We start from the raw sequence: 26,940 nt of genomic DNA on the forward strand, positions 1-26,940 counted from the left end.
TGGAGGAAACACTATTTTCAGCCCTGTTGCCAGGGAGAAGCACTAAGCTCTTCTCTGCGAAAAGTGCTGCCGGGTGGCAAGATCACTGGATTGGTGGCCTGAGGAGCTGCATTCACATCTTGGTGCTGACGGATTATCTGAGGAAGTCAGTTAATTTCTCCAGGCTTCTGTTTCTCCATCCATCCATCCATCCATCCATCCATCCATCCATCCATCCATCCGTCCATCCATCCAAGCGTTTACAAGCTGCCATGCTGAAGGTTGCCCTCAGGGAGCTTACATTCTAACCCGGTGGACTATCCAGACTCCAAGTTCTCTAGAAAGAGCCACAAGCTCCTGAACTCCCACATCTAGACCTTGAAGGGATCTTGGAGGTCTATGATGCAAACCCCTCATCCTATAGATACTAAGTGAAAGAAACACATGTGCTTGGCACAGCACAAGAAGCAAGATGATAGTCCCTGCTCTCAAGAAGCTTACATTCTGAGAGGGCAAGACAAGACATTAGGACAGTGATGACCAAGGAACAGTGCTCTGGTGAACTCACAGGAACGGTGAGTGTGATCAAGGTCACACAGGTATTAAAGCGGAAGAGCAGGATCATTGAATCTTCTCCCCATAACCAAAGTCCCCCATCCCTCTGGGGGACCCTGGCATATTTACTTCCTAAACAAAGCCATAAGGTAAAGGGAATTCATGTTGCTAAAGAGATGCACCCTTAGGGGCAGACTCCACTACTGGGAGCTAATGCTGTAATATTAGTCCTAGGAGTGTGCCAGAGTATTAGCTGTTTTCCCCCTTCTTTTAATGTTGGGAGGGTTATTCCCCTAGCCCCTTCACTCTCAATTCTCCATAAATTTGAAGCTGAAATGGCCCCCGGGGTGCTTTCTGGGGCACACCCACCTCATTATAAACATCACCCAAGTTTTTTCATTTTGGCATGGACTCTTCAGGGTCAGCGAGAGTCTAAGAGGATCAGATTGCAATGCATAGCCCGGCATTTCTTGTCCTTTACGTGAACTGTCATTCGATAGCTCTGGAGATTTCGGGGCAGAATCTGACCTGACGTCGTTTCTCTGATATGATGATCTGGAAGGAACTGCAGAGATCCTGGTACATAAATGCCAAACATGAAACTGTTGTTCCATAGCAATTTCCTTTAGACCAGGGCCCTTGAGTGTGTTTTAAAAACCTTTTAAACGACCACATAAAAGGGAACAACAGCTAATTGTAAATAATGCTCACAAAAGTGCTTTACAAACAACACTTCATTCATTTAGCCTTACAATCCTCGGGCTACTATTATTATTATTGTGACTGCCATTTTGCATAAAGGAGACTGAAGCTGGGCAAATAACTTGCCCAGGATCACATGGTGTTTGAGGCTACACTTGAATTTCTCTGCTCCCCACAGGTTTCACAAATGGAAAAATGAGCCCCCAGTCACTGAAATTTCTGACACTTATTCATGATTAATAAGCCACCAAGATACTAAGCAGCTCACTTTGGGAATGTGATTAGTATTGCTTACCTGACTTGGATACCCTCAAATGCCCAGGGTCTGAGGGTGGGGGGGGGGAACAAATGCCAGATGCCACTGCAGCTGCCGAGAGCACAGGGATGCAGACCCCGGGGGCTTAGGCAGCTTAGGCTTTTGTTTCTTGGGTGTGTGTGTGGGGGATGAAGGACAGAGAAGCATCAGGTCATTGCCTAACCAACCTCTTGAAGTTATATCAACTGGCCTCATAGAAAAGCCACAGAAACCTGAGGATGCCCCCACTGCTGAGAAGACTGAGGCTAGTGGATCTTGAGCATCAATGGGAGTGACTTGGCTAAGACTTGAAATCCAGCAACCAGTTCAGATGGGAAATCAGGTGAGGCTGGAAGGATCAGCTGTTCTAGGTGGACCCATGTCAGGAGGGTCTAGGAGCTGAGGCTCAGGATGGCAGCCAGAGCAGACTCAGCAGAAACTGCTTCCTGCTCCTGAGCAAGGGTGGCCTGGTACCTATGGGGGCAGCTTCGTAGCCAGACTGGAGAAGATGTGCCATCCATGACGATCCCACCATCCTCACCCCAGGCTGGAGATAGAGCGAGTGACTCAAAACAAAAATTGCACAACGATTTCCTCAAAAATCACTCAAAAATAAGCCTGAGTATGGTTATTCTCACTTTACAGATGAGGAAACTAAGGCAGAGATTGCAGGGGTTGAGAGGGGAATGGTGGTAGGATTTGCAGTTAGTAAGTATCCACAGCAAGATTTGAACTCAGCTCTTCCTGACTCCAAGCTCTTAGCACCTTCCACTACAAAATACTGCCCTCTAGTGCTGAAACTACCACACAAACCCTGGGAAAGGGGCAGGGGATAAGGTAGACGAGAGAGCAATGCAGTCCTTTCACCCACATTCTCTCCGACGACTACACCTAATTAGGTATCGAGCTTCCATCCACATGCTAAGTGCTTTATTAACTTCCTTCTCGGGGCAAGCACATCTGGAGGAGATTAATCACAGCCTATTCACCATTACACCCATTTCTATAAAATCCATTATTTGGTGGTGACTGTTAGTAAAACATCAGCCATCTGTCTTTCTGTAGTTTAACATTCCTTTGTCTATTAAGGTATGGCCCAGGAGGATTAAGGTGTGTGTGTGTGTGGGGGGGGTGAATCAAAGGCTTGGATCTAGAGCTGAAAGGGACCCCAGAGGCCAACTACCAAGGAGTTGCCCTAAAGAGAGATCCGATGATAGATTTAGAGCCAGATAGAATCCTAGGGGGTCAGTGGAATCCAACCCATTCCTACAGAAGAGAAACTGCGGCCCTGAGGGCAAATGTGACCTGTCCAAGGTCATTCAGGTTAGAAAGTAGAAGGGGAAGAATCTGACTCTCAATCCAATGCTCTTCCTATTGCACCAGGTGTGCGCTTCCTGACCTGACTCCCATGAAAACTGTCTAATTCTTGGTGTGCAGGTGCCCCCCAGGTCCTGGAATTCTGTCAGTACAGCACAAGCTCTGATAGGTCTAAGAAGCCAAAAAAACAACTTACCAATCAATTAGTACTTAATAAGCGTCATGAGCAGCTGTGGTAGATAGTCTGCGCACATACAGAGAAATAATCTTTCTTGGCGAGTAAGTGGACAAGCAACATTAGGGCAATGTCTCACAGTGGCCGCAGCGCGAAGCCTGGAAGACCCAAATTCCTATATGACGACCTCTGCTATACTAGCTGTGATTTGGAGGCTAAATCATTTTCTCATAGACTTTCAGAATTGGAGGGTCCCTTGGGCTTTCTTTCCAGGCCCCCTGGTGCCTGCGGCTTATGCTCTAAGGCTACCTTCCAGGTATCTTTAATGTATTTAACAATTTATAAACAAGGCTACTTTGAAATTAGAATGTCGACACCCGGAGGGGAGGGACTATATTCTATTTTTCTCTTTCCTCCCCTCTTCCCCCTCCCTGCCATCCTCAACCTCTAGGTCCAGTGTAAATACTTAAGTGCCAGGCTCCTGGGTGGGATTGAGTTCAGGTGTTCGCTGGAAGCTCAGATCATTAAAATGGTGGCCCTGCTAGTAAAGAAACACAAGGCTGCCTAATGAGGTGCAAACCAGCCAATATGGAAAAAATGGTGCTGATTAAAGCTTCTGTATAATCATTAAGTGTTGGCACGGACACCATGAATGGCCACTATGCCTCCCGCCTGGATTAGATTGGAGAGACCCAGTTTCAAACCAACTAACCAATCCGACCTATCCCTGACCAAGAATTTCTTCTCCAACACTTCTGACAAAGGGTCATCTGGCTTTTGTATTAAAATCTACAGATGGGGGAACACTCACTCGAGGCAGCTCTCCTGCAGCTTATATCCAACTTACCACTGCCTCAAAAGATAAGGAACAAGGTCTCAAAATGAAGGTGCCAGGGAGAAGGGACAGGGATTCATGGGCTACAGGATCTGGAAGAGAACAGACATGACCAGCAAAGAACAGACTGAAGGTGGGTGCTGTTTCCTTCAGCTCCTATCTAGTCTTGTAACTTCACAGCCTCTCCCTTCCTCTAGAAAAGGAGGGTAAAGAATATTCAGTTTAGAGCACTTCCTAGCTTTCCACCTCTTTGCTAAGAATTCTTTCCTCAAAGAACTACAGCACATAGGGCACACATTTCCCATCTGTGACAATGACCTTGGCATCTCCAGCAAAGCCTTAATAATCGATAGGATAAAGCATATCTTCCAGTGCAATGGGGATAAGTGTGATTTGGAGACCGTGTCCAAGGATAGTTAAAGAGCCTGCAGTCAAGGTCCAGAAGCCAACAGGACTGAGCAGGGAGAGGGAGCCAGGGGAACCAAAGTGGCTTTTGAGGCAAAACTGTGGGTTCAAATTCCTTCCTGCTTAATTGACTTTTGGTACAGCTCCAGAGACCAAGATTACTTTGTGATATATGGAGAGCTAGGAGGAACTGGGTTCAAGTTCCATTAGGATCATAAACTGGTTGGGTGACTGTGGACATGTCTACCCAGAGACACTGATGGGCATGGCCAGAGGGGATCTCTATGACTTAAACCCCAAAACAATAACAGATACCTTGTATACAGTGCTTTTGAGTTTACAAATCACCTATAAAATGAAGGATTGCAGATTTAGAAGAAAAAAGTACCCAAGGAACTATTTATTCCAATCATTTTTTTTTTACAGGGACTCAGAGACAGCAAGGGTTTGTCCAAGGTTACACAGCCAGGAGGGGCAGCCCACAGATTAACTTGCTGGAACATGAACCCAGAGGGCATAGGGATAGAGCTCTGGGTCTGGTGTCAGGAAGACACTAGAATATAGCCTCAGATACTTCCTAGCTGTATGACCTTGGGCAAGTCACTTCACCCATTTGCCTCATTTTTCTCAATGGTAAAATGGGATATAGTACCTACTTCTTTGGAGAATCAAATGAGATAATATATAGTGCTAGCACATAATAGATGCTTATTAAAACCTTTCCCCTTCTCTTACAAAGGCTAATCAATCAATCAATGAGCATTTAGATTTTATGTGAAAATTGAATAGATTGGTATAGATATAAAACCACATGTTGAAGAGTTCCTGCCCTTAAGGGAAAAAGGTAGCAAGCCCATTACTTAGTGATTTAGGATCAAAGAAAGAAAGTGACCTTAAAAGGGACCTTATCCAAAACTCCTTATTTTATAGATGAGGAAACTAAGGGCTAGAAAGATGAAGGCTTGTCCAAGTCTACACAGCTACCAAGTGACTTAGCAGGAGCTTGAATCAGGACCTCAGACTCCAAACTCCCTTTCCTCTCTACTACACTGAGCCAGCTCCTGACTCAGGAAGCAGGATGCCAACCTGGTCACCTCCTGTTTCTTTCTCCATCCTCCAACGGTGCCCCTAGCAATGAAAAAGCCTGGTGTTTGAGACCCCTTGGAGCCCACAGGCTGGAGTTTGCCATGGCCAAATGAGAGAACACGGGAATCCTTGGTGGTGAAGTGGATTTTCTTTTAACCCATTTCATCCAGAGACTCCCTCCAAGCCTGGAAAATCCCAATAAAAACAAAAAACCCCAAATCCAATGAACAAGAAACCCCACCCTGTTTCTGCAGAACTGGCTGCTTTCCTTTCATCCTGTTTCCCAGAAATCAGCCAGCTCAGGGCACTGTCTGGCTCAGGGTACTGTCTGGTGGCATTGAAAAGGCTCACTCTGGTTCTGGCTCCATCTCACACCCCCCAGCCCCCGACAGTCGTTTCATTCAGGATGCAAGGTGCTGCTTCCGCTGACTCCACTGGGCCTTGAGCTGAGCATTCTTGGAGAGCTGGTGCCTTTGCCTTGGTTACCTGGGCCTGGAACTGGCGCCTTCTCCATTTCTCTAAGAGGATAGAATACTTCTTTCCACAATTTGGAGCAGAAATAGCCCCTTCTGCCCACATCACAAAGAGTCTTTTATAGAGAACGTTGCTGAGATCCAAAGCTGCTGTGACTCGGGGTCCATGAGCCTGGCCTGGGAATGAACATCGAGGACTTGATCCCTCTCTTGTGAAGTTCCCCTGATCCAGGGTTGTTCAGCAGACCAGACAGCAAGTCATCTTCATAGGACCAGAGAGGCTCAGATCCCACCTCTGTACCCATCCTAGACCTTAGACACATCCCTCAGTTTCCTCATTTATAAAATGAGAATAGTCTTGCTGGTACTATTTTTCTTGGGCCAGTGTAAGGAAAGTGTGGGCAAAGCCTTAAATGCTACATAGACTTGAGGGAATATGGGGAAGCCTGGTGTGAAGCAACCAATTGAGAGGCAAGATTTGAACTCAGATCCTCTACCAGATGAGTCAGAGCTGTTTTTTTTTTATTTTTTAGTGGGGGTTTTTTTGCAAGGCAATGGGGTTAAAGTGACTTGCCCAAGGCCACACAGCTAGATAATTAAGTGTCTGAGGTCAAATTTGAACTCAGGTCATCCTGACTCCAGGGCCAGTGATCTATCCACTGCACCACCTAGCTGCCCCTGTTTTTTTCTTTTGAAAATAATTTATTTCTGACTTTTATTTTTATATCACTTTTACTAGAAACATTTCTCCCCTTTCATTATTCTTTGTTGAAGAAAAATATAAATACCACACAAGGCACAAGTCTGCCAGGAAAAAACCAAACTACTTGATTTACCATTATTCTGGATTCAAACCTTTTCAGCCTTCTCTCAGAAGTCCCAGTCAATGTAGCTTTCTTACACCATGTGCCATGCTTCTTTACCCCAAGACAATTAAGAGCTCTTTTTATAGGATAATTATTACTTAAAGTCAGAAGGAAGGAAAGAAACAAGCACCTATTAGCCACCTATGGTTTGCCAGTTGTTGGGCTCAGAACTTACAAATCTCACAAGAAGGGAGCAGGTGCTATTATGCCCCATTTACAGATAAGGAAACCAAGGCAGGCAGAGGTTAAGCGACTTGCCCAGGATCATGCAGTTAGTAAGCTTCTGAGGCTACATTTGAATTCGGGTTACTTCACTCTGTCTCACTTTCCTCATCTGTAAAATAGTATCTTTGCCAAGAAAAAAGCCCAAATGGGATCATGAAAAAGTCAGACATGACTGAAAACACCACTGTCACCACATCCTGAGCTCAATCACTGCAAACCCTTCCACCCCCCAGCTGTCTCTTTCAGAACAAAAGAACTGGAGATGGCCAGGTGTTCTGGGACATAAAACAACATCATGCAGCAAAACCAAAGAAAGAAGGGGCCCAACCTTAAGGAATAAGAATAAGTCATCTATTCAAACAGTTTTGGCCTGCCAGGACTTTAAGAATCCAGATTAGAGACTTAATAATTTACCAAGTGCAACTAGATGGAAAGCACAGATTTTCCTTCCTGTTATGCCCCATCCCCCTTTCAAAGGAAGAGAACCAGGACCTACAGATGAAGCCTTGCAAACTTCTCAAATGTCAATGAAAATTATACATATTCCATGATCCTGGGAAATAGCATGTCAGGTCCCATTACTGGAATTGCCCATCGAAGAGAATTATTTTAATAAGCACACGGATATAATCCGGTTTTCAGTAGCTACAAATTGGGATCCATTATCCCTGCTCTTTGAGGCCCACCTGGGGTGACCCAGGGAATTCTATTAAGGTAGACAGACAGTCTAGCTAGAGAAGTCCATTATGAAAATATTCAATTTCCTTCTGACCTAAGCTTTCTTTGGTCCCATTCTCTAGTGGCTGCCTCGACTTTTCCTTTCCTGCTGCAGGTAGAGATGGGGGTTGAAGCTAAAGACTGAATTTTTCAAGTAATAACTTCTCCAGGAGCTTAGCAATAGCTTTTGTTTTCCCTTAAAAATAAAGTGCAATTTAGAGGCAAAACGTCAGTAACTTGGCAAAATTTTCACATTTCACTGGTCACAGACAATGAATGTGCCCATTCGGTTTCATTTTCTTGGTTCTCTTGCATTTACAAGTGGCAACAGGATCTGTAGGCCTGCGAAGTCATATAATTATTTCAGTCAGGGGGGTTTTCTATCCATTTCTTCAAGAAAGCTAAATGAGCCACACAAGGACAGAAGCCAGAAAACCTGCTCTGGATTCCTTCAAGAAGATAGACCCAGTGGTCTTTTCTTCAGACTCACAGGAGTCATACTGACCTGAGACCTATTTTTCAGTGTGCTCCTTACCTTGCCACAATTATAATTCCCCCAGCAAAATCCCATCAAGTAGCAAGAGATGCCCTGGAAGAAGCCAGGAGCAATTAAGTAATGTCCAAGTAAGAGATTCTTCACCAGTGTTCCAAACAAGCTTTATCCTCACAGAGCATCACAGAACTATAACCAAGATGGGGCAACTAGAGCTTTGACACTGGGTGCTGAGACCAAAGAGACATCAATGCCAATTAGGTTCTTTTACCAACTAAAACCAACTGAGATTAGCATCCAATTCGTAAGAATAATTGATGTTCTTTTTATGGTTTTGCAAGGCAATGGGACTAAATGACTTGTCTAAGATCTTACAACTAGTAAGTGTCAAGAGTCTGAGGTCACATTTGAATTCAGGTCTCCTGGCTTCCAGGTTCCATCTGCAGCACTACCTAGCCACCCCAAAGAATAACTAATGAAAAAGGGAGGTAACTGCATGGTTACTTTGGCTGTCTAGCAGTAGCCTCAAAGGGTCCCTAGATATTTGTCCATAGCTGATGTCCTAGATTTGTCTTACGAACAAAACCAAACTTGTTTTACAAAGTTGAAGGGAGTGTGGATGCCTCAGACAACACAATTTCTAATTATTGTTCTATCCCTCACTACAAATGAACAATCCTCCCCATCACTCCCTTTTTGGGAGGAAGGCTGCTAATGGGTCAGTACAATTTTCGTTTTGTTTTCTGTGAATTTCAGAGCACTAATAGAAGAAGAAGAAAAGAGATCCGTGAAGACCCAGGGAAGGCACACACCCACACATGCCCACAGACACACACACATACAGAGCTGGCTTTGTCCTACATAAATCCATTCCTGAACAGTAAGAAACCACACTTCCATTCATCACACCAGGGAATTCATGGGGTTTGGATTGTTTACCAGATCCCAGTCTATGCTGCGGAAGAACGTGTGAGACTTGATATCTGAAAATCCCGTTTGTGGTTGGCAACCAAGCCTCTCTTTGGGATCCTAGAAGTTAAAATTTAAAAAGTGGGGGAGTCAAGTCAACATTTGTTCTTGTAATTGACTGATGAGCCCTCCCTCCCTGAGTTAAATGAGCTGACAGTCCCCAATATGACAGAGGAATGCAATGAAAACCCAACTTCCCCTCACCCCTACATCCACTATGAACTAATATTAGGGAGCATTTACCATTAAATGTGTTCTCTTTCCCTTTCCTACCTCATTCCCCCATCCTATTTTTTCTAATCTCAAGGGTAGGGAAGGACTTTTAAAAAATGATCACTAAAAATGACTCCCTCAAGTCAGAATCCACCTTTCTAGCCATGAGAAAATTTGTCACTTCTCCATATTTTAAATTGGATTGAGAGGACCAGTTTTCTTTTTGAGAGGGGCAGGGGGATTAAATCATCAATCCAATTACCTGGGGAAAGGATTGGAAAGACAGACAAAATACAAAACCTGTCCTCCTCCAGGAACTAACTTTTTTTGGGGGGTGGGCAGAAAGAGAAATATTTATATTTCTGAGACAAATACAGCATCATTTTTGGAAAATGAGAGCACTGATGGAGAAATATGGCTATGGACAGGCTTCCTGGAGGAGGTGGCCCATGAACAAAGTGTTCTAAGAGATGGGGTGGACACAAGGAATGCCAATTTCAGGGACCAGCTGACTGACCAATTTGGATGGTCAATGGAATCTCAGTGTAAATAATGATCAATAAGATAGGTTGGTACTGGGGTTTAGAGGGCCTAGGAATGCTTGACCTCTAGGTTAAATAGAGGCAATAAAGGTAATGCATTTTCTCCAACATTCCAGGGGGTCAGCGGATATACTTGGTGACCCCATCATGCTTTTTGCTCTGTAGTTTTCACCAGCTTAATCCCCACTTCCATGCCCCTCTTGTGGCAAAAGGACTTGAAACACTTACCTTATTTAAAAATCCTTTTAAGACGTGGGAGGCTTTGACAGAAAGAAATCTGGGGATTCGAATAGGCTTCTCAAGGATAACTAGAGGAGATTGGAAAAAAGGGCTTGAGAAACATTGCCCACTTTTCTATTTTACAAGAATATTCATATACAAGCCAAAACAATAAAATTCTAGATCTGCTGTATGATTGTCTAGTCAAGAAAAAGAACTTTTTGAACTGAATTCACCAAATGTCAAAGCATCCATGAGGACCAAAGGGGCCATTGTCCATGGATGCCACAGTTCAGCATCTACTGAAGGCAAAGACAGAAAGAATAGACCAGAACTTCCAAAGCAGAACATTTTATGTTTGCAAAGTACTGAAAGTCAATTGAGACAGGGATTGTGGACTGACTAAAGAACCTGAAGTCAATACATGGAATGGAATAGGATTGCATGCTCTATTCCATAAGAATGAATAGAGAGTATTAATAATGAAACTTGAAACAATGTAAATGCTAAAGCCCAGGCTTGTTGATGGAAGAAAATATGAGAAAATATCCACCTCTCCTTTCATGGAGAAATGGAGGACTTTGACTGTTGATTAATGATTAGATGGTCAGAAATTGCTGATGTATTAGGTTAATTTTGTGGAATTTTTTTTTTTTAGTTTTTGCAAGGCAATGGGGTTAAGTGGCCTGCCCAGGGCCACACAGCTAGGTAATCAGTAAGTGTCTAAGGCCGGATTTGAACTCAGGTACTCCTGACTCCAGGGCTGGTGTGGTGCTCTACCCACTGTGCCACCTTAGCCACCCTTGGAATTACTTTTTTAAAAAAATTCTTTTTTTAAGATTGATTCTGAAGAGGGAGATGGGCTCTTAGGAAGTGATGGTGATGTTAAAAAAAAATACCAAGCCCAGAGAATATCTATTGATTATAAGACACTATTCTAAGGACTAGAAACATAAAGATAAACACAATACCTTAGACTTAAGAAACTTCCATTATACTATAATTCCTGTCCCCTTACCTAAAGAACAAATGTTTTTAAGGTGTCTAATATGAGTCAGGGCTCTGCTCTAGATACTAGGAATACAAAGATTAAAGCAAATCAGGACAAGTACTTAAGAAACTCACCTTCTGGTACAGTGGGAAGAACACTGATTCTAGGGACAAAAGACTAGGTTCAAATTCTGTCTCTGATTATTAAAGAATAAAGAAAGTCACTTACTTGCCCCAGCCTCAGTTTCCCCATCTATAAATTATTGGGGTTGGACCAGAAGGTCTCTGATATTCCCTCCAGCTCAAGAGCTAGGACCATACATTACTGAGGTGGGGCTGCAGAAGGAAGGGTAAACATGTAGATACAGATGAAATTATTTCTAGAGTCTGGAGCTAGTAACTGTGACAAACAGGAAAGGTCTTGTGTTGGAAGTGGAACTCAAGCTCTAGAGGGAAGTAAGGAGAGAGGCAATCCCAGATATGGGGTTGGGGGCGGGGGGTCAGTATGGGGGGAAAAAGCATGCAGATGGACTAAGAAATTTTTATGAAGAAAAGCTAAATGAAGAAGAGCTAGAATGATGAATTCAGGATATAAAGAAAAAAGCTACTTTTCTCACAGGAAGACATTTACTACTGTATTCTCATCAAAACTAGACTTGTATTGATTCATTTTGTACCTATTTCAAAGGGCTATTAGAGCACTAGACCTCATTTTCCTGAGTTAAAACCTGGCCTCAGATATTTACTAGCTGTGTGACCTTGGGCAAGTCACTTAATCCTGTTTACTTTAGTTTCTTCAACTGTAAAATCAGCTGGATAAAGAATACTACTCTAGTATCTTTCCAGGAAAATCCCAAATAGGGTCACCAAGATGGCCGGGTGAAGGCAGCATTTGCTGGGAACTCCTTCCCCCCAGTCTCCCAAAAACCAAACAAAGATGGCTCTAGCCAAAATTTAGAGGGGCAGAACCCACAGAAAGACTGTGTGATACATTTTCCCAGGCCAAGATAACTTAGAAGTTCCATGGGAAAAGTCTGTTTCACCAGGACCAGAGGTTGGAAAAAAAGCCATGGCCCTGCAATGCAGCCCAGCCCAGCCCAGCCCAGCCCAGAGATCACCAGCTAAGGCTTGAAGGGGCAGGGAGAGAACTCTGCTCCACCAGAATTTGTGAGGAGCGCCTGCCATAGAATCTGAAGTGAGAATTGGGAGAAAGGAGCCTGCACCCCCAGAGACAGTAAGGGAAGTCTGCAGAGATTTCTCTGCTCTCCCTAGGGTAGGATTCTGCTGTTTGCCTACAATCTGCAGTTTGGGCTTCCATACTAAGATACCTGGATCCTTCCTTATAGCCCCAGGGCAGAGGGAAGTATGGGTTCATCTACATATCAAAGCCTTGGAAGTGCAGTAATTAGTCTAGGGCTGAGAAAATGAGTAAACAACAGATAAAGAAGAATTTGACCATAGAGAATTACTTTAGTCCCAAGATCATACTCAGATATATTTTATATCCAAAGCTTCTGTATGCAAAACCTCCAATAGAAAAAGAAAATGGGCTCAGACTATGGATGAACTCAAAAAAGACTTGGAAAAGCAATTAAGGGAGATGGAGGAAAAACTGGGAGGAGAAATGAGAGTGATGCAGAAAAGTCATGAAAACCAAATCAAAAGTGAAAGATATACAAAACAATACTGAAGAAAATAATATGTTAAAAGCCAGTTTAGGCCTAATGGAAAAAGCTAAACAAAAGGCAAATGAGGAGAAGAATACCTTAAAAAGCAGAATTGGCCAGCTGGAAAAGGAGATTAAAAAAGCTCTCTGAAGAAAATAACTCCTTCAAATGCAGAATGGAACTAAAGGAAGCTAATGACTTTGCAAGAAATCAGGAAGAAATAAAACTCTTCCAAAAAAGTCAAAAATTAGAAGTAAATGTGAAATATCTCACTGGAAAAACAACTGACCTCAAAAACAGATCAAGAAGAAATAATTTTAAAATTACTGGGCTATCTGAAAGCCACAATCAGAAAAAGAGCCTAGATTTCATTTTTCAAGAAATAATACAGCATAATTGCCCTGAGATCCTAGAAGCAGAGGGTAAAATAGAAATTGAGGGAATTCACCAGTCACCTCCTGAAAGAGATCCCAAAAGAAAAACTTCCAGGAATATTATAGCCAAATTCCAAAACTCCCAAATCAAACAGAAAATTCTAAAAGCTGCCAGAAACAAACAATTCAACTTCCAAGGTTCCATAATCAGGATTACACAGGATCTGGCAGCATCTACTTTAAGGGCTCGTAGGGATTGGAATATGATATTCCGGAAGGCAAAACATCTACATCTTGGTTTACAACTGAGAATCAACTAACCAGTAAAACCGAACATCCTCTTTCAGGGGAAAAGATGGACTTTCAATGAAACAGGGGACTTTCCTACTGAAACAACCAGAACTGAACAGAAAGTTTGATCTCCAGGTACAGGACTAGAGGGAGTGGAAGAGAAGGACTAATTATGAGGAACTTGATGATGTTGAACTGTTTGTTATTCCTGTACATGAAGAAGATACTGATAACTCATATGAACTTTCTCTTTTATAAGAGCAGTTAAAAGGAGCATATATATAGACAGGACATCAGAAGGAGCAGAATAAAATGGTATAATATAGTAAAAAGATGGAGTCAATGGGTGATAAAGGAAAAGTACTGGGAGGAAGGAAAAGGAGATGAAGAAGAAGCTAAGAAATTTTAAGAGTCAAGAAAAATCTTTTTCAATAAAATGGAAAGGTGGAAGGGGGTGGGAATGAATAAGCCTTCATTATCATCAGAAATGGATCAGAGAGGAAATAACACACACACTCAATAGGGAGGAAATCTATCTTACCCTAGAGAAAAATAAGAAGAAAAGGGATGAGATAAGGGGGAATGGGGGAAGGGAAGGGGAGGGATAGGTGATAGAAGAGAGGGAAGATCTAGGGAGAGGGTGCTCAGATACAACACACTTTTGGACAGGGCCAGGATGAAAGGAGAGAGAGAATAGAATAAATGAAAGTGAGGAGAAATAGAGTGTAGGTACAGTTAGTAATAGCAACTGTGGGAAAAATATTGAAGCAACTTCACTGGTGGACTTATGATAAAGAAAGCAACTCACCCCAGAGACAGAGCCATTGGAATCTGAACACAGACTGAAATACAATTTTTTTTCCTTCTCTGTTATTGAGGTTTCTCATCTTCTTGGGGGGGGGGGTTATGTTTACTCTTATAACACATTCTGTTTACATCAATGTATGGCATGGAAACAATGTAGAGACTATCAGACAGCCTTCTGTGGGGGGTGGGTGTAGGGAAAAATTGTAGAATTCAGAACCTTACAAATAAATAAAATCTTTCAAACACACACACACAAAAGAATAGGATACAACTGAAGTTGTATTAGAGAATAAATAAAAAATTTCTTAAATTAAAAAAAAGAGAATTAGAAAATAATATTCCAATGGGTGATGATGCTAAAATTACATTTTCTCATTTGATCCTCCCAACAATCCTGGAAGGGAGGTGCTATTGTTATATCCTTTCTACAGATGAGGAAAGAGGCAAAGTGAACTTCAGTGACTTAGCCAGGATCACTCAGCTAGTAAATGTCAAACAGCAACAAATCCAGTCTATCTCTCAAAGTACCCAATGCTTCTATAAACATCACATGGAAGTTTACACAAGAATGCTTTTGTTTTTTTAAAAATACTCTCATTTTTATAATAATTTCCTGCAGAGTTTGTGGCTCTGAATGAATTCATTCTCTTCTTTGGGTCTTGTCTTCTCCCTCTATAAGGGAGGGACTTCAAGGTCCCTTCCAAGGTTCTTCCAATGGAAGGTGACATTCCATCAATGTGTAATCCAAGGCAAGGATTACACCTTCCAGAAAGGTGCTGGGGGCACCTATAGAGCAAATAGGCCTGGTTTTGGGGTCACTGATCTGAATTGGAGGAAACCTATGAAGTCATCTTCTATATCTGCCTCATTTTACAGAAGAAGAGAAAGACAGAGAGAGATGAAGAACTCTCAGCTGGGGTTACCCAGATGGGAGAGAACAGAAGGAAGCTTTGACCTTGGTGCCTTTTACCTTGAATCTAATGCTCTTTTCCTGATTTCTTTGCAAGAAATTTGTTTGGAAATAAGAAGCAGCCCTTTAGGCTGGTTACAAAATAAGTTGAATGAATCTATTAGGAGTTAGGGATGCAGATTACAATGCCAGCATTGGGATGGGACCAGTTCTAGTATCACTAATGGAGGTGGTAATGAGGCACACAGGACTGGGAGTAAGAAAGGCCTGGGTTCAAATCTTGTTTCTCATAATGACTATAAGTGTGAACAGGAAAAAAACCACAGAACATTCTAAGCCTCAGTTTTTTCATCTGTAAAATGTGCATAATAATACCCAGAGGATCTACCTTATAGAGTGATTATGAAGCTTAACTGGGCTCTTTTCATGTTTTAAATCACTATAAATTACTATAGCAATGGCAGCTGTTTTGATAAAGGTGTTGTCTCAACTGAGGAGGGAACTCCCTCCACCAAGGGACATCAGCCTAAACAAAGGAGACTTGCAGACCCTCCTGGGATAGTGTCAGAAGATGTATCTTTCCCAGGGTCACATGCTAGCAAGGAGGTATCCAAGGTGGATTTGACTCCAAATCTGAAACCTCATCCACTAAGTCATTTTTGCCTTTGGAAGTTTCTTGAAGGCAAGACCTTCATCATCATCATCATCATCATCATCATCATTCACTCACTCATTAGTTCCCTGAGGGCAGGGACTCTTATTATCACCATCAATTATTCATTCAGTCATTATTATTGTTCATTCATTATTATCACTCACTCATTTCATTTACATATTACTGCTGTTCTTTCAACCATTTATCATTATCATCATCATCATCATCATCATCATTATTATTATTATTATCATCATCATCATCATCATCATCTTGAAGAAACTCCAAACCACCCCCATCTTTCTAGGAGGTAGTTGCTTGTATTACCTCCATTTTATAGATGTGGAAACCAAGGCATAGATAAGTTAAGTAACTTGTCCTTGGTCACAAAAAGAGTAATTATTTTTGATAGGATTTGAACTCAGATCTTCCTTGATTCTAGTTGTAACCTCAGTGTTTCCCTGGGTCATAAAAGAAACATAAGAAATACCAGCTGACTGGTTTGTTGTCCATAGCAGGGCATCTTATTGCCTTGGCTGGGGCACAGAAGTGAAGTGACTAATTTAGAGTCACACAGCTAGTCAGGTCAGGGACAGGACACCTGAGTCTGAGACCAGCACTCCATACATTGAATCATACTTCCTCTCATCAGTTTTAAAGATAATTATTATCACTGTTCAGTGGTACCATGCTTAAAGTATTCTGGAAAATTAATATCCAAGGAATTTTTCTATTTTAGTTTTCAGAGAGCTCATTTCAAGGTATACCTTCAGGTAGACTACCTAGAAGGTAGACTGCCCAAAGACCACCTGTACACCTTTTCTAGTATTTTAGGATAACAGAGATGGCCATGTCTTCAAAGCCACCTTCAGTGTAGCAGATAAGTGGTGCAGTGGATAGAGCACCAGTCTTGGACTCAAGAAAGTTCTGCCTCTGACACTCCCTAGTTGTGACACTGGGCAAATCTCACTTAACTTCTACCTGCCTCAGTTTCCTACCAGCACCTACTTTTCAGATAACATGAGGAGAAAAGTTAAGTGCTTTGCCAACCTCTAAAGTGAAATATAAATGTTAACCATTAGGTCTACCAAGAAAAGCAAGACAGTACCAGTCCTCAAAGAGCTCAAAGTCTAATGGAGAAGACAACATATAAATAAGTATGTCAGAATGAAGTACAGACAGGATAAATGGGAATTAATCCCTGGAAGAAGGGCACTGAAATGTAGAGACGCAAGAAAAGGCTTCCTGTAGAAGTGGGATATGAAAGAAGCCAGGAAAGCTGGGAAGCAAAGATGAGGAAGGAGAATAATCCAGGTGGGGGCACAACCAGTGGGAAATGCCTAGAGTCAGGAGATGAAGAGGTCTCATTTGAAGGGTAGTAAGGAGGCCAGAATCACTGAACTGCCTGGGAAGTGGTGGGTTAGGGAAGAATGACCTAAGGTATAAGAAATCAGGAAGGACAAGAGGTCAGGTTGAAAAGGTCTTCAAATGCCAGTTAGAGGATTTTATATTTGATCCTGGAAGTAATAGGGAGTCACTAGAGTTTATTGGCTCTGTTCCTAAGCTTGCCCCAACCCTCCTTGGGGCGCCACCTTCTTGCTCTCTTTAGTGCCTGGCAATACATACCTTGGAAGAGGTAATCTTCAGTGTTCATGTCCGGATTGTCTGTGATTATATCAAATGGCGATCTTCCTGCCATCATCTCAAACATCAGGACACCGAGGGCCCACCAGTCCACACTGAACCCTGGGGACAGTATGAGAACCAATCAACCAACCAACCCATTATCAGCCGGTCATGAAGTGCCTACTACATGTGGGCCATTGTACCAAGTGATGACAATATACAGGAAAAAAGGAAATAAGGCTAATGGTGTCCCAATTTGCAATCAAGTTACAAGAATTTAAGCACTGTGTTAGTTGCATGGAATTCAAAGGCTCAAATGAAAGTCCCTAGTCTTTAAGGAATATACGTTCTACCATTCCTGGAAAATGGCTGACAGGCGATATTATGCTAACTTTATAGGGGAAATTCAGATAGCTTAAATAACTTAATATGATAAGTCTAGTGATAAAAGGAACTTGGTAAGTTCCATTTTCAATTGAGGAAACTAAGGCTTAGGGATTGAAAAAGTGGTCAGGGTCAATGGACAATAAGTCCTAAAGACAGCAACTGAACATGGGTAATCCTAACTGCAAATTTTATTTTAGAAATAAAAATTGAAACCAATTCATGACTTAAGACCATAGGATTTAGAACTGGAGGGATCACAAGGTCGTCTAGTCTCAATCCCCTTATAGAAGAAGAAGACCAACCCCATTATGCTGTTGTCTGGTGGGGGTTTTTTAAGTTGTATCCAACAATTCATGATGCCATTTGGGATTTTCTTGGCAATGATACTGGAGTGATTTGCCATTTCCTTTCCCAGTTCCCAATGGTATTCAATTTCACAGTCAAAGTTGAAACTCAGATTCCTTGTTTCTAAACCATTTTACAGAGGCAGTTAGGTAGTGCAGTGGATAGAGTACCAGCCCTGGAATGAGGAGGACCTGAGTTCAAATCCGAATTCAGAAACTTGAAAATTACCTAGCTGTGTGATCTTGGGCAAGTCACTCAGCCAAAAAAAACCCCAAATCTAAAGAATTTTACAGATGGGGAAACTGAGGAGAACAAAGTAAAGTGAATTTCCTAGGGTCACACAGCTAGTAAGTATATGAGTCGGGGTTTGAACTCAGGGCAATGAGTCTTCTACCTCCAAGCCCAGCTAGGTCCTATTATAGTTAGTCCTTATGCCAGGTCCAGTGAAGGATGTGCAAAACTGCATATGACTTGGGTTCTGTTCAAGAAATATAAAATCTCATTGGGTAAAATGTTTACCCAAGAAGCTACTTGCCTGGTATACAGTTAGTACTAAATAAATACTTGTTGACTGATTGCCCAAGAAGTCTAGACTGTAAAGGACAAGCAGGAGGGGCAGATCACTTTTCCTAGTGAGGAAGCAGGAATTAGAATTCTCCCACCACCAGACCTTTGCCCTTCCCCTTGACTAGAATGCTCTCCCTCTTCTACTGTGGTTGCAGAATCCCAAGGACATTCTGGCTGCCACTCCATACAGGAAGCTACTCTTGGATCCCCCTTCTTCCCTTTTCCTTCATCTTGACATGTGGCCTCTCCCACTGTAAACACAACATTCCAAACTGCCTGGCTCCTCCATAGATGGTAAGCTCCCTGAGGGCAAGGATTTTTACATTTCTATGTCTAGTGCTCAGTCTAGGCAATTAGGTGCTTGAGAAGTATTTGCTGAATTGACTTGTACCTCAAAGAGAGAGGAAGGGGTTAAGGTGAAGAGACCAAGGAATGTAGATGAGCAGATGACCTTTCCAAGAGAAGCATTTATGAGACACACAGGAGACTTCTGGTCAGGAAAGAACATGGGATCAAACTTTTTTCATCACTGCCTAGACCAGGGGCAATTCAAGACTGTCCAGGCCTCTTAGCTCTGATGATCTATCTCTTTGGCAAACAAGGGAATACCCAGGCACTTACATGAGGAATGGGTTGTGTCTTCCATATTCTGATTACTGGGAAGGAAGAACCCAAGGAGCACCATGGAGAGGGAGCCAAAGTCAGGAAGTCTTAAATTATACTTTTTAACAGCATGCTGCATTCTCCAAAGTACCCTAACTTAACTTAGATCCTAGGCTGACTGAGCAGGTCAGCCTAGGGAGTCATGTTGAGAAGAGTATAGAGGGGAGGTCTCCTTTAGAGATAATATGTGATGGCCTCTGACATCCCTTTTAGTCCTGACATCCTATGATTCTGAGATGCATCGTTAAGCACGATTCAGAAAGACAAGAAGGAAAATCTGGAGAAACCCAGCATCTACCTACCGTATTCTTCTCCCCTTAGGATTTCTGGGGCAATATAATTTGGTGTCCCACAGAAAGTGCTTGTCGTATCTCCTGGACCCAATCCTTCCTGTGGGAACAAAGCATTTTGGGGTGTTACTGAACAAAACCTTTATGGAGTAAGATGCTTTTCCCCCCCTTTATCTCAACACACACCCACACCCTCATATACCCACACATACACATGAACACAACCACACCATGGAATCCTAAGCCTGAAATTCAGATTTTGAAAAATGTATCCTCAGCATTTACCTCATAACCAATTAAACTGGCAGCTGATTATAACTTGGTTCACTAATGCTGGATTCCTAAAAGTCATTTAACCCACCATTAGTTATTCTGCCTTAAAATTAGAAAGTAAACATAAATAGTAAGGGGCAAATTCAGGAGGGTAATTTGACAACACTGAGTTTGATTGGGGGGGAAGAAGGGGATAAACCCATCTGGACCAGAATATAGGTATACCTTATTAAAAAAAAATGTTTAAAAAAACCCATTTAGCTTGTGCCAAAATTTAGAAATCTTTTAAAGATTTCCACCAAAATGGTGGAAAGAGTATTTTAGTAGAGATCAATGGAAGAAGAAAAAGGAGAACTGATTTAGTATGAATATCCTACAGAAACCCCCCAAAAGAATATAAACTCAGTGTAGGTAGGGATTGCTTCCTTCTTTGTCCTTTGTGCTTCTTACCTTCCCCTATAAGAAAAAAAAAGAAGCTATGAGGTGTTCTGGAAATGGATCAATAATCCTGCAAAGAGATATCACACAATAATGATAGGGACTTAATTTATCAAGAGTTGGAATGCTCCGTCTCTCTGCTCAAGAAGAAAATACAGCTACTTCTTAACTTTTGTTAGGTTTATTTTAATTTTTCAAAAGGTGGAGGAAGCAACAAGGGCATTCTCTGGATCCAGGGTCATTAACACAGAAGAACTGGGGGTTGGAGTGAAAGCACTAAAAATCATAGTATTGTTCCCTCCCTACTAGAGTCTGTGGAAAAGGCAAGGTTTGCCCTGACATGCAACCTTGATATTGGTGGAGAAAGTTACAAAGGATTTAAAGGAAGAAGAATGAACTGAGGCTGCTGAGGGACACAAGCACCACTTGTTTTTAGATTATTCTGAAAAACGATTGGTAGAAAAAGGGGAAGGTCAAATTAAGAGATAGGCTTGGGGTGGATGGGATAGTGGTGAGTGACAACAGAGAGGCAGGTGGCTAACTGCTCAAGTCTTATTTTGCTCCTGTTTTTCTGCCAAAGACCTTTTCACTAGAAAGGTGACTGATACCTCAGAAAGGTGAAGAGAGAGAGTCAGAGAACCTCAGTGTCCTTAGTAAATTGAATTCATTCTAGCCCACATTTTCCAGTGCTAAAAGAGCAGATGGAGGTGATGGCTGAGCTGCTATAGGTGATAATGACAAAGATCATGGAAAAAATGAAAGAGGGTGCCCAATATGGAAGGGTGAATGTCCTAATTTCAAAAAAAAGAAAAGACAAAGAAGACTGTAAAGATCCCAGGGAACTTTACTTCTATTCCTGGGGAAGTTCTAGAAAGATGGTTGGTGAACATCTAAAAAAGGGAAACAGGGATTATAAAAAGCCAGCCTGGCTTTATCAAGAATGGGGTATGCACTTTTTAGCCTACACTTCTGCGTTGGACAAGAATGTTATATATTTATATATCTACACACACACACACACACACACACACACACACACACACACAATTGCTTCTGCTATTCTTTTCAAAAAGAATGCTAAAAGGCTAGACAATCATACTCATAGATATTCAGAACTAGCTGAAAAATCAAAATTAAAAGTACTCAAATCTGGATTTGGCATGGCATGACTCCCCAGTGGAATGTCTTAGAGATCTGTGTGTTGCTTGTTCTACTTCATGTTCTTACCAGAAACTTGGATAAAGGCAAAGATGGCATGTTTCATCAAGTGACATAAAACCAAAGGGGGTGGCTAGCACATTAAATGACAGCCAGGATCTAAAAGGGTCATGACAGGTTGGGAAATAGTAAGATGAAATTTCATAGGGAGGGAAAGGTTAAGTTGTACACTTGGGTTCAAGTGTACAAGAATAACAGGGAAGAATGGTTGGTCATCAGACATTTCCAGTCTTCTTTCTTATTTCCCATTTTCTCAACAATCCAATAACATAGGCCTCTTGTCTGTTCTTCATACTGACTGGCTATTTTAACTGATTTAACTCTTTCCTCACCTATGTTGACCTGCCTCCCTGGCTTCCTTCAGGTCCCAGCTAAAATCTTACCTTTTACAGGAAGTCTCTCCCCTTCCTACTTCATTCTAGCTCCTTCCCTCTGTTGAATTTATTTTGCACATAGTTATTGAGGGCAGGACTGATTTTTTGCCTTTCTTTATATACTCAGCACATTCAAAAATGTCTGATGATTGATATGGATGTTAAAGGACTGACTCAATGTGGAATGGACTGCTTTGGGGGTGGGGAGAAATGCCTCCTCCCTGAAGGTCTTCAAACAGAAGTTGGATGTCAGGAAGGTTATGTCTGCTCCTTCAGGGGGCAAAGAGAGAGGACATACAGAGCCAGACAGAGGCAAATCAGCAAGCACACAAACTGCAGCTCAGGCAAATGCATGCACAGGAAGGCTGATCAGTAGACAAACAAGCCGATACACACAAATCTACTTCCATACAGACAGATAAACCCAAAGGCAGCAAATAGACACACAGGCAGAAGCCTGACTAGGTAAACAGAGGCATAAATGTTAATACATACAATGTAAAACAGAAACAGGCACAAAGGGGCTCATGAAAGAAGCTAGCTGTCCCCAATCAGGCTATGTCCCAAGGCTACATAGCAGACCCAGACTAGCAGAAATACTTACCTTGCACATGCCGTAATCTGTTAATTTGATGTGACCTTCAGCATCTAAGAGGACATTATCTAGTTTTAAGTCCCTGTAGATAATTCCCCGTTCGTGGAGGAAGTTTAGAGCAATACATATTTCAGCAGCATAAAACCTTGGTGGGGGAAAAAAACAAACAAACCCCAAAAGCTATCAAAGTCTTGTTGCTCCTTGAGGTGACAAGACAATTCAATTCAAAAGGAGGGATTCCTGATTTTTAAAAATAGAGTCAACTAAAAGTGAGCTGGGGAAAGGAGAGGAGGGATCGAATATCATTTCTCCTACTGTAGAGGATTTAAAAAAAAGTGTTCTCAAAATAACCAGGTGAGATTAATGGCTTTTCCCCTACATTGAGTCCAATCTTTCCTAATCTATTCTTCTTGGCATCAAAAGTTCAAAGCTGACATGTCAGATTCAGGTTCTAACCCAAATTACAGTTTGAACCTGCTATTGGTCTCTCTAAGTGGCAAACTTAAGTCAAGATGAATGAGGTACCAGAAACATCACTCAGCCCCTCTAGGGAGCTTGGCGGCCAAGGGGATGGTCCCTGAGCAACAGCCAACAGCAATCAATCCCAACTCAGGAAATTGTGCTGGGATCTGGACACAAAATACACTCCAAGAATATTTGTTAAACTGAACTAAAGACTTGAAAGGAATGACAGAGCTGAAGAAAATCCAAAATAAACCCTGTCATTTTACAGAGAAGTTTCTTTCTACGCTCACTTAGCTAAGACTCCCTATGAAAGTCCTGATGTTAGCAAGACATGGGTTCAAATCCTATCTTTGAAACTTACAAAGGAGCCCAGCCAAGTGACTGTGTGATATCTGAGTTCAATTCTGGCTGTGTGATCCTGAACAAGTCTGTTAACAACTCAATGCTCCAGGCAACTAGGGCTCTAAGATATAGAGATGGTACCAACTTAAACTGTTCCTATCCCAAAGTAAGTGTTCCTATCCCAAAGAAACCATAGGTATTTGTCCTTTCCTGCAAACAAGAATGATCTGTATAAGTTGAGTTTAGCTTATGTTTATGAAGGCAAACAAGATTAAGGGACTTGCCCAGGATCATATAGCTAAGTACTTGCAGCTGGTTTTGAACTCAGATCTTCCTAACTTCAGGGCCAGTCCTTTATCCACTGCTGTTTCACCAGATAGCCTCACTGCTTATGTTTAAAAACATGGGAATGTAAAGTAGGGGGATACTCATGAGGTCTTTCCTAGTTCTGAGATCTTAATCTTCCCTGTCAAAAGACAGTATGGCCTAAGGTCATTACAAATTCTGTACAAGTGACCCAGGTCAAATCACCTTAGTGTCTCTGAGCCTCAGTTTCTTCATTCATAAAAAAGGATTAATGGTACCTAGCTCCCAGGGCTATTATAAGAATAAAGAGAAAATGGGCGGCTAGGTGGCATAGTGGATAGAGCACCGGCCCTGGAGTCAGGGTACCTGAGTTCAAATCCGGCCTAAGACACTTAATAATTACCTAGCCATGTGGCCTTGGGCAAGCCACTTAACCCCATTGCCTTGCAAAATCTAAAAAAAAAAAAAAATAAATAAATAACATCTGTAAAATGTTTAGAGAAACGATTTTAAAGTGTTATACACAGAGAGAGGTAAAGAGATGAGGTAGTTCTTAAACAGTTTTCCATTAACATTCCAACCAAAGAGCATCTGGTTTTCTAATTGTCATAAATGACAATGGCTGCCTCCTACCTGGCATGCTCCTCCGGAAGCTTTCTTTGCCTTTGCATATGAAACATGAGATCCCCTCCATTCACATATTCGATGACAAGGAATAACCTGAAAGAGAGAAGATCTCATCAACGGCAGGCAGCGCCCCTAGGGAAGAAGGAACTCGGATGTTTCCAGTATAATTCAATCTACAGCAGCTTAAATCTGATGGGGAAACCATATTGCAGGGGAGGAAAAAACCCCATAAAGAAAAATAATTTAGCAGAAGTTTCATAAGTCACTCTCTACAGACAAGGGGAATGAACCAAAAAGGAACAAGATTTTTTTTTTTTAAAATCTTAAACCAAACCAAAACGTATATAGTAGAATGAGCATCATTTTGTTTAAAACAATGACCTGGATTATTCCCTGTTTATCCCCTCAGGGAGACTATTTGTTTCAAATATTTTATTAATTTCTGAAATTTGTTTTTAAAGGATCTGCACATTTTTGACCTACTTTCTTTTCCCAGACCTGGTGCTCCATTTCCTACTTCCTTTGCACAAGCCAACAGCTAGAATGTCTTTCCTGCTCACATCTCTGAATCATTAGCTACCTTCAAGGCTCAAATGAGACATCTTCCAAGTGTTGGTGACTTCTTCAAAGTGGTTTGTATTTATTTCTCTTTGTTCATGTTGTTTGCCCTTGATAGAATACAAGCCCCCAGAAGTCAGGAGGCATTTCCTGTTTGTTTTTTGTAGGCTTAGTTTGTAAAAAGGAGTTAAATAAATGCTTGCCAAATAAAGGAAACAGAATGATTCCATTCTATGGAAGCCAGTGATTCGAGTCTATAATCCTGGGGCTCTAATGATTCATTCATCAAGTGTGTTCTGTAGGAAGGCTGCAAAAGCAAGCCTTCCTTCCAAGGGTAAAGTCATTCCTTCATTCTAGTCAACAAGAGTCCAAGAGACTTTAGGATCTCCATGGGTCTATCATGCTATAAAATATTAGGGAATGCTAAATGCTCCAGTGTCTACAAATCTCCTGATCTCCCCTGCCCCCTCTCCAGTTATTAATGCTCTGCCCACTCTGTCTTTACCTATCCATGAGCAGGTTGTATTTCCTCTACTATGATGTAAAGTGCCTTACCTTTAATAGACACTTAATGGATTGACCAGTTGTGTCCATAGGACTTTACACATTGTCTGATTAAATTTTCACACTTGGATACATGTATGTATATATCTCATGTATTCTTATTATTATTAATAAGATCACAGATGTATTAGAGAACTCTGAAGACACACCTCATTTGGGGGGTATGTTTGAACTTGTGACTCAATCACATTTGGAGAAATTTGAAACAAATAAATATGGGAAAGACAGCATCTGAAATGTTGATGATGGAGTCCTTCTGATCTCCTCTCTTTCTCATCAAACACCCTAGGGGTCTGTCTAATCACATGAAATTCTATTCTGACCAGGAGAGAGAGGTCAGGGCCCCACCTGTAGCTCAGATACCTAGTCTCCTCTGATGGAGTAACACTGACACACTCCCAATTCAGGCATTGACTTCTGTTATTCCCACCAAGGGCCCAGGACAAAAAAAGGTGATGAAGCAGAGCCTGAGCAGCCAACCCCAGTGAGCAAAGGCACAGCGTTGATACCTTGTATGCATTATGCTTCTTGGTATGAAAACTGCAAGGGAGAAGTGAGATGATTCAGAGAAGGTAGGAGGAAGAAAAAGTCAACAAGAGGCCATGGTGGGGATGGGATGAGCTATTCATGAAAAAAACCATCATTCATTATCCTCTGTTTAAATGTAGAGCTAGGATCAGGAGGGCAGATACAGGTGAAATAACTTCTATAGGGTCACACAGCTAATAAGTGTCTGAGACAGGTCTTCCATAATGCAGGCCCAGAACATTATCTATGGCTTTCCTTAGCTACCTCTAATTTAAAGACAGTGTGGTCTTTAACCTCATTAAACTGTCTCCAAAGAGTTTCCATTCTAGTAGAGGAATACAACCAGCTTACTACCACTACTATTACTACTACTACTACTACTACTACTACTACCACCACCACCACCACCAATAATAACCACAATAATAATAGTAACGAGAGTACCTGTGTTCTAGCACTGTAGTATTTTACAAATGTTATCTTATTTAATCTTCACTACAAGCCTGGGAAGTAGGGACTATTATTATCCCCATTTTACAGACAAGGAAGTTGAAGTAAATGGGCTAAGTGACTTACCCAGAATCATACAGGAAATGTCTGAGGTTGGGTTTAAACTCAGAAAGATGAGTCTTTCTGACTCCAGGCTAGCTGTCCCTAATGCAACAACATAAATGCATACAGCTCAGAAACCTAGAAGGGCACAGACCTATTCCCCAATACTACTTAAAAGGATTAGACTCATTCTACTAGACTATTAGCTTCTTGAGGGCAGGGACTGTCTTTTGCCTTCCTTTGTAACTTATATAGTTATATAGACTATAGTATGTGACAAACTGAAGTTTCTCACTTCAGTTTGACTAAACTGACTAAAAAGTTTTCCCAACTCCTCTGTAATATTCTAGGATTGGGTTGAGGCTCTTCTCCCAAGGTAAAAGCATTTGAGATCTATAAAGAATTGACATGTCACTCTTGGCTGAACAAAACTTTCCCCAGGGACGTTTGCCTAAAACCAAT

General features: G+C 41.7%; 1 protein-coding gene across 2 annotated transcripts in view; it reads right to left on the reverse strand.

Annotated features, from left to right (window-relative positions):
- The window catches only part of PRKCZ (protein kinase C zeta), a 224,103-nt gene that overhangs the window by 6,365 nt on the left and 190,798 nt on the right, over nucleotides 1-26,940 (reverse strand). For both annotated transcript variants that reach the window (XM_074218704.1, XM_074218705.1), the window contains 6 exons: nucleotides 24,283-24,369; nucleotides 22,546-22,681; nucleotides 19,651-19,738; nucleotides 17,387-17,506; nucleotides 10,076-10,155; nucleotides 9,063-9,152 (listed from right to left, as the gene is read on the reverse strand). In XM_074218704.1, coding sequence (XP_074074805.1) covers nucleotides 9,063-9,152; nucleotides 10,076-10,155; nucleotides 17,387-17,506; nucleotides 19,651-19,738; nucleotides 22,546-22,681; nucleotides 24,283-24,369 — 601 coding nt within the window. The remainder of the gene's footprint in view (nucleotides 1-9,062; nucleotides 9,153-10,075; nucleotides 10,156-17,386; nucleotides 17,507-19,650; nucleotides 19,739-22,545; nucleotides 22,682-24,282; nucleotides 24,370-26,940) is intronic.

Source organism: Macrotis lagotis, chromosome 1 (genome assembly GCF_037893015.1).
Source record: "Macrotis lagotis isolate mMagLag1 chromosome 1, bilby.v1.9.chrom.fasta, whole genome shotgun sequence".
In the NCBI taxonomy this organism is placed as follows: domain Eukaryota; kingdom Metazoa; phylum Chordata; class Mammalia; order Peramelemorphia; family Peramelidae; genus Macrotis; species Macrotis lagotis.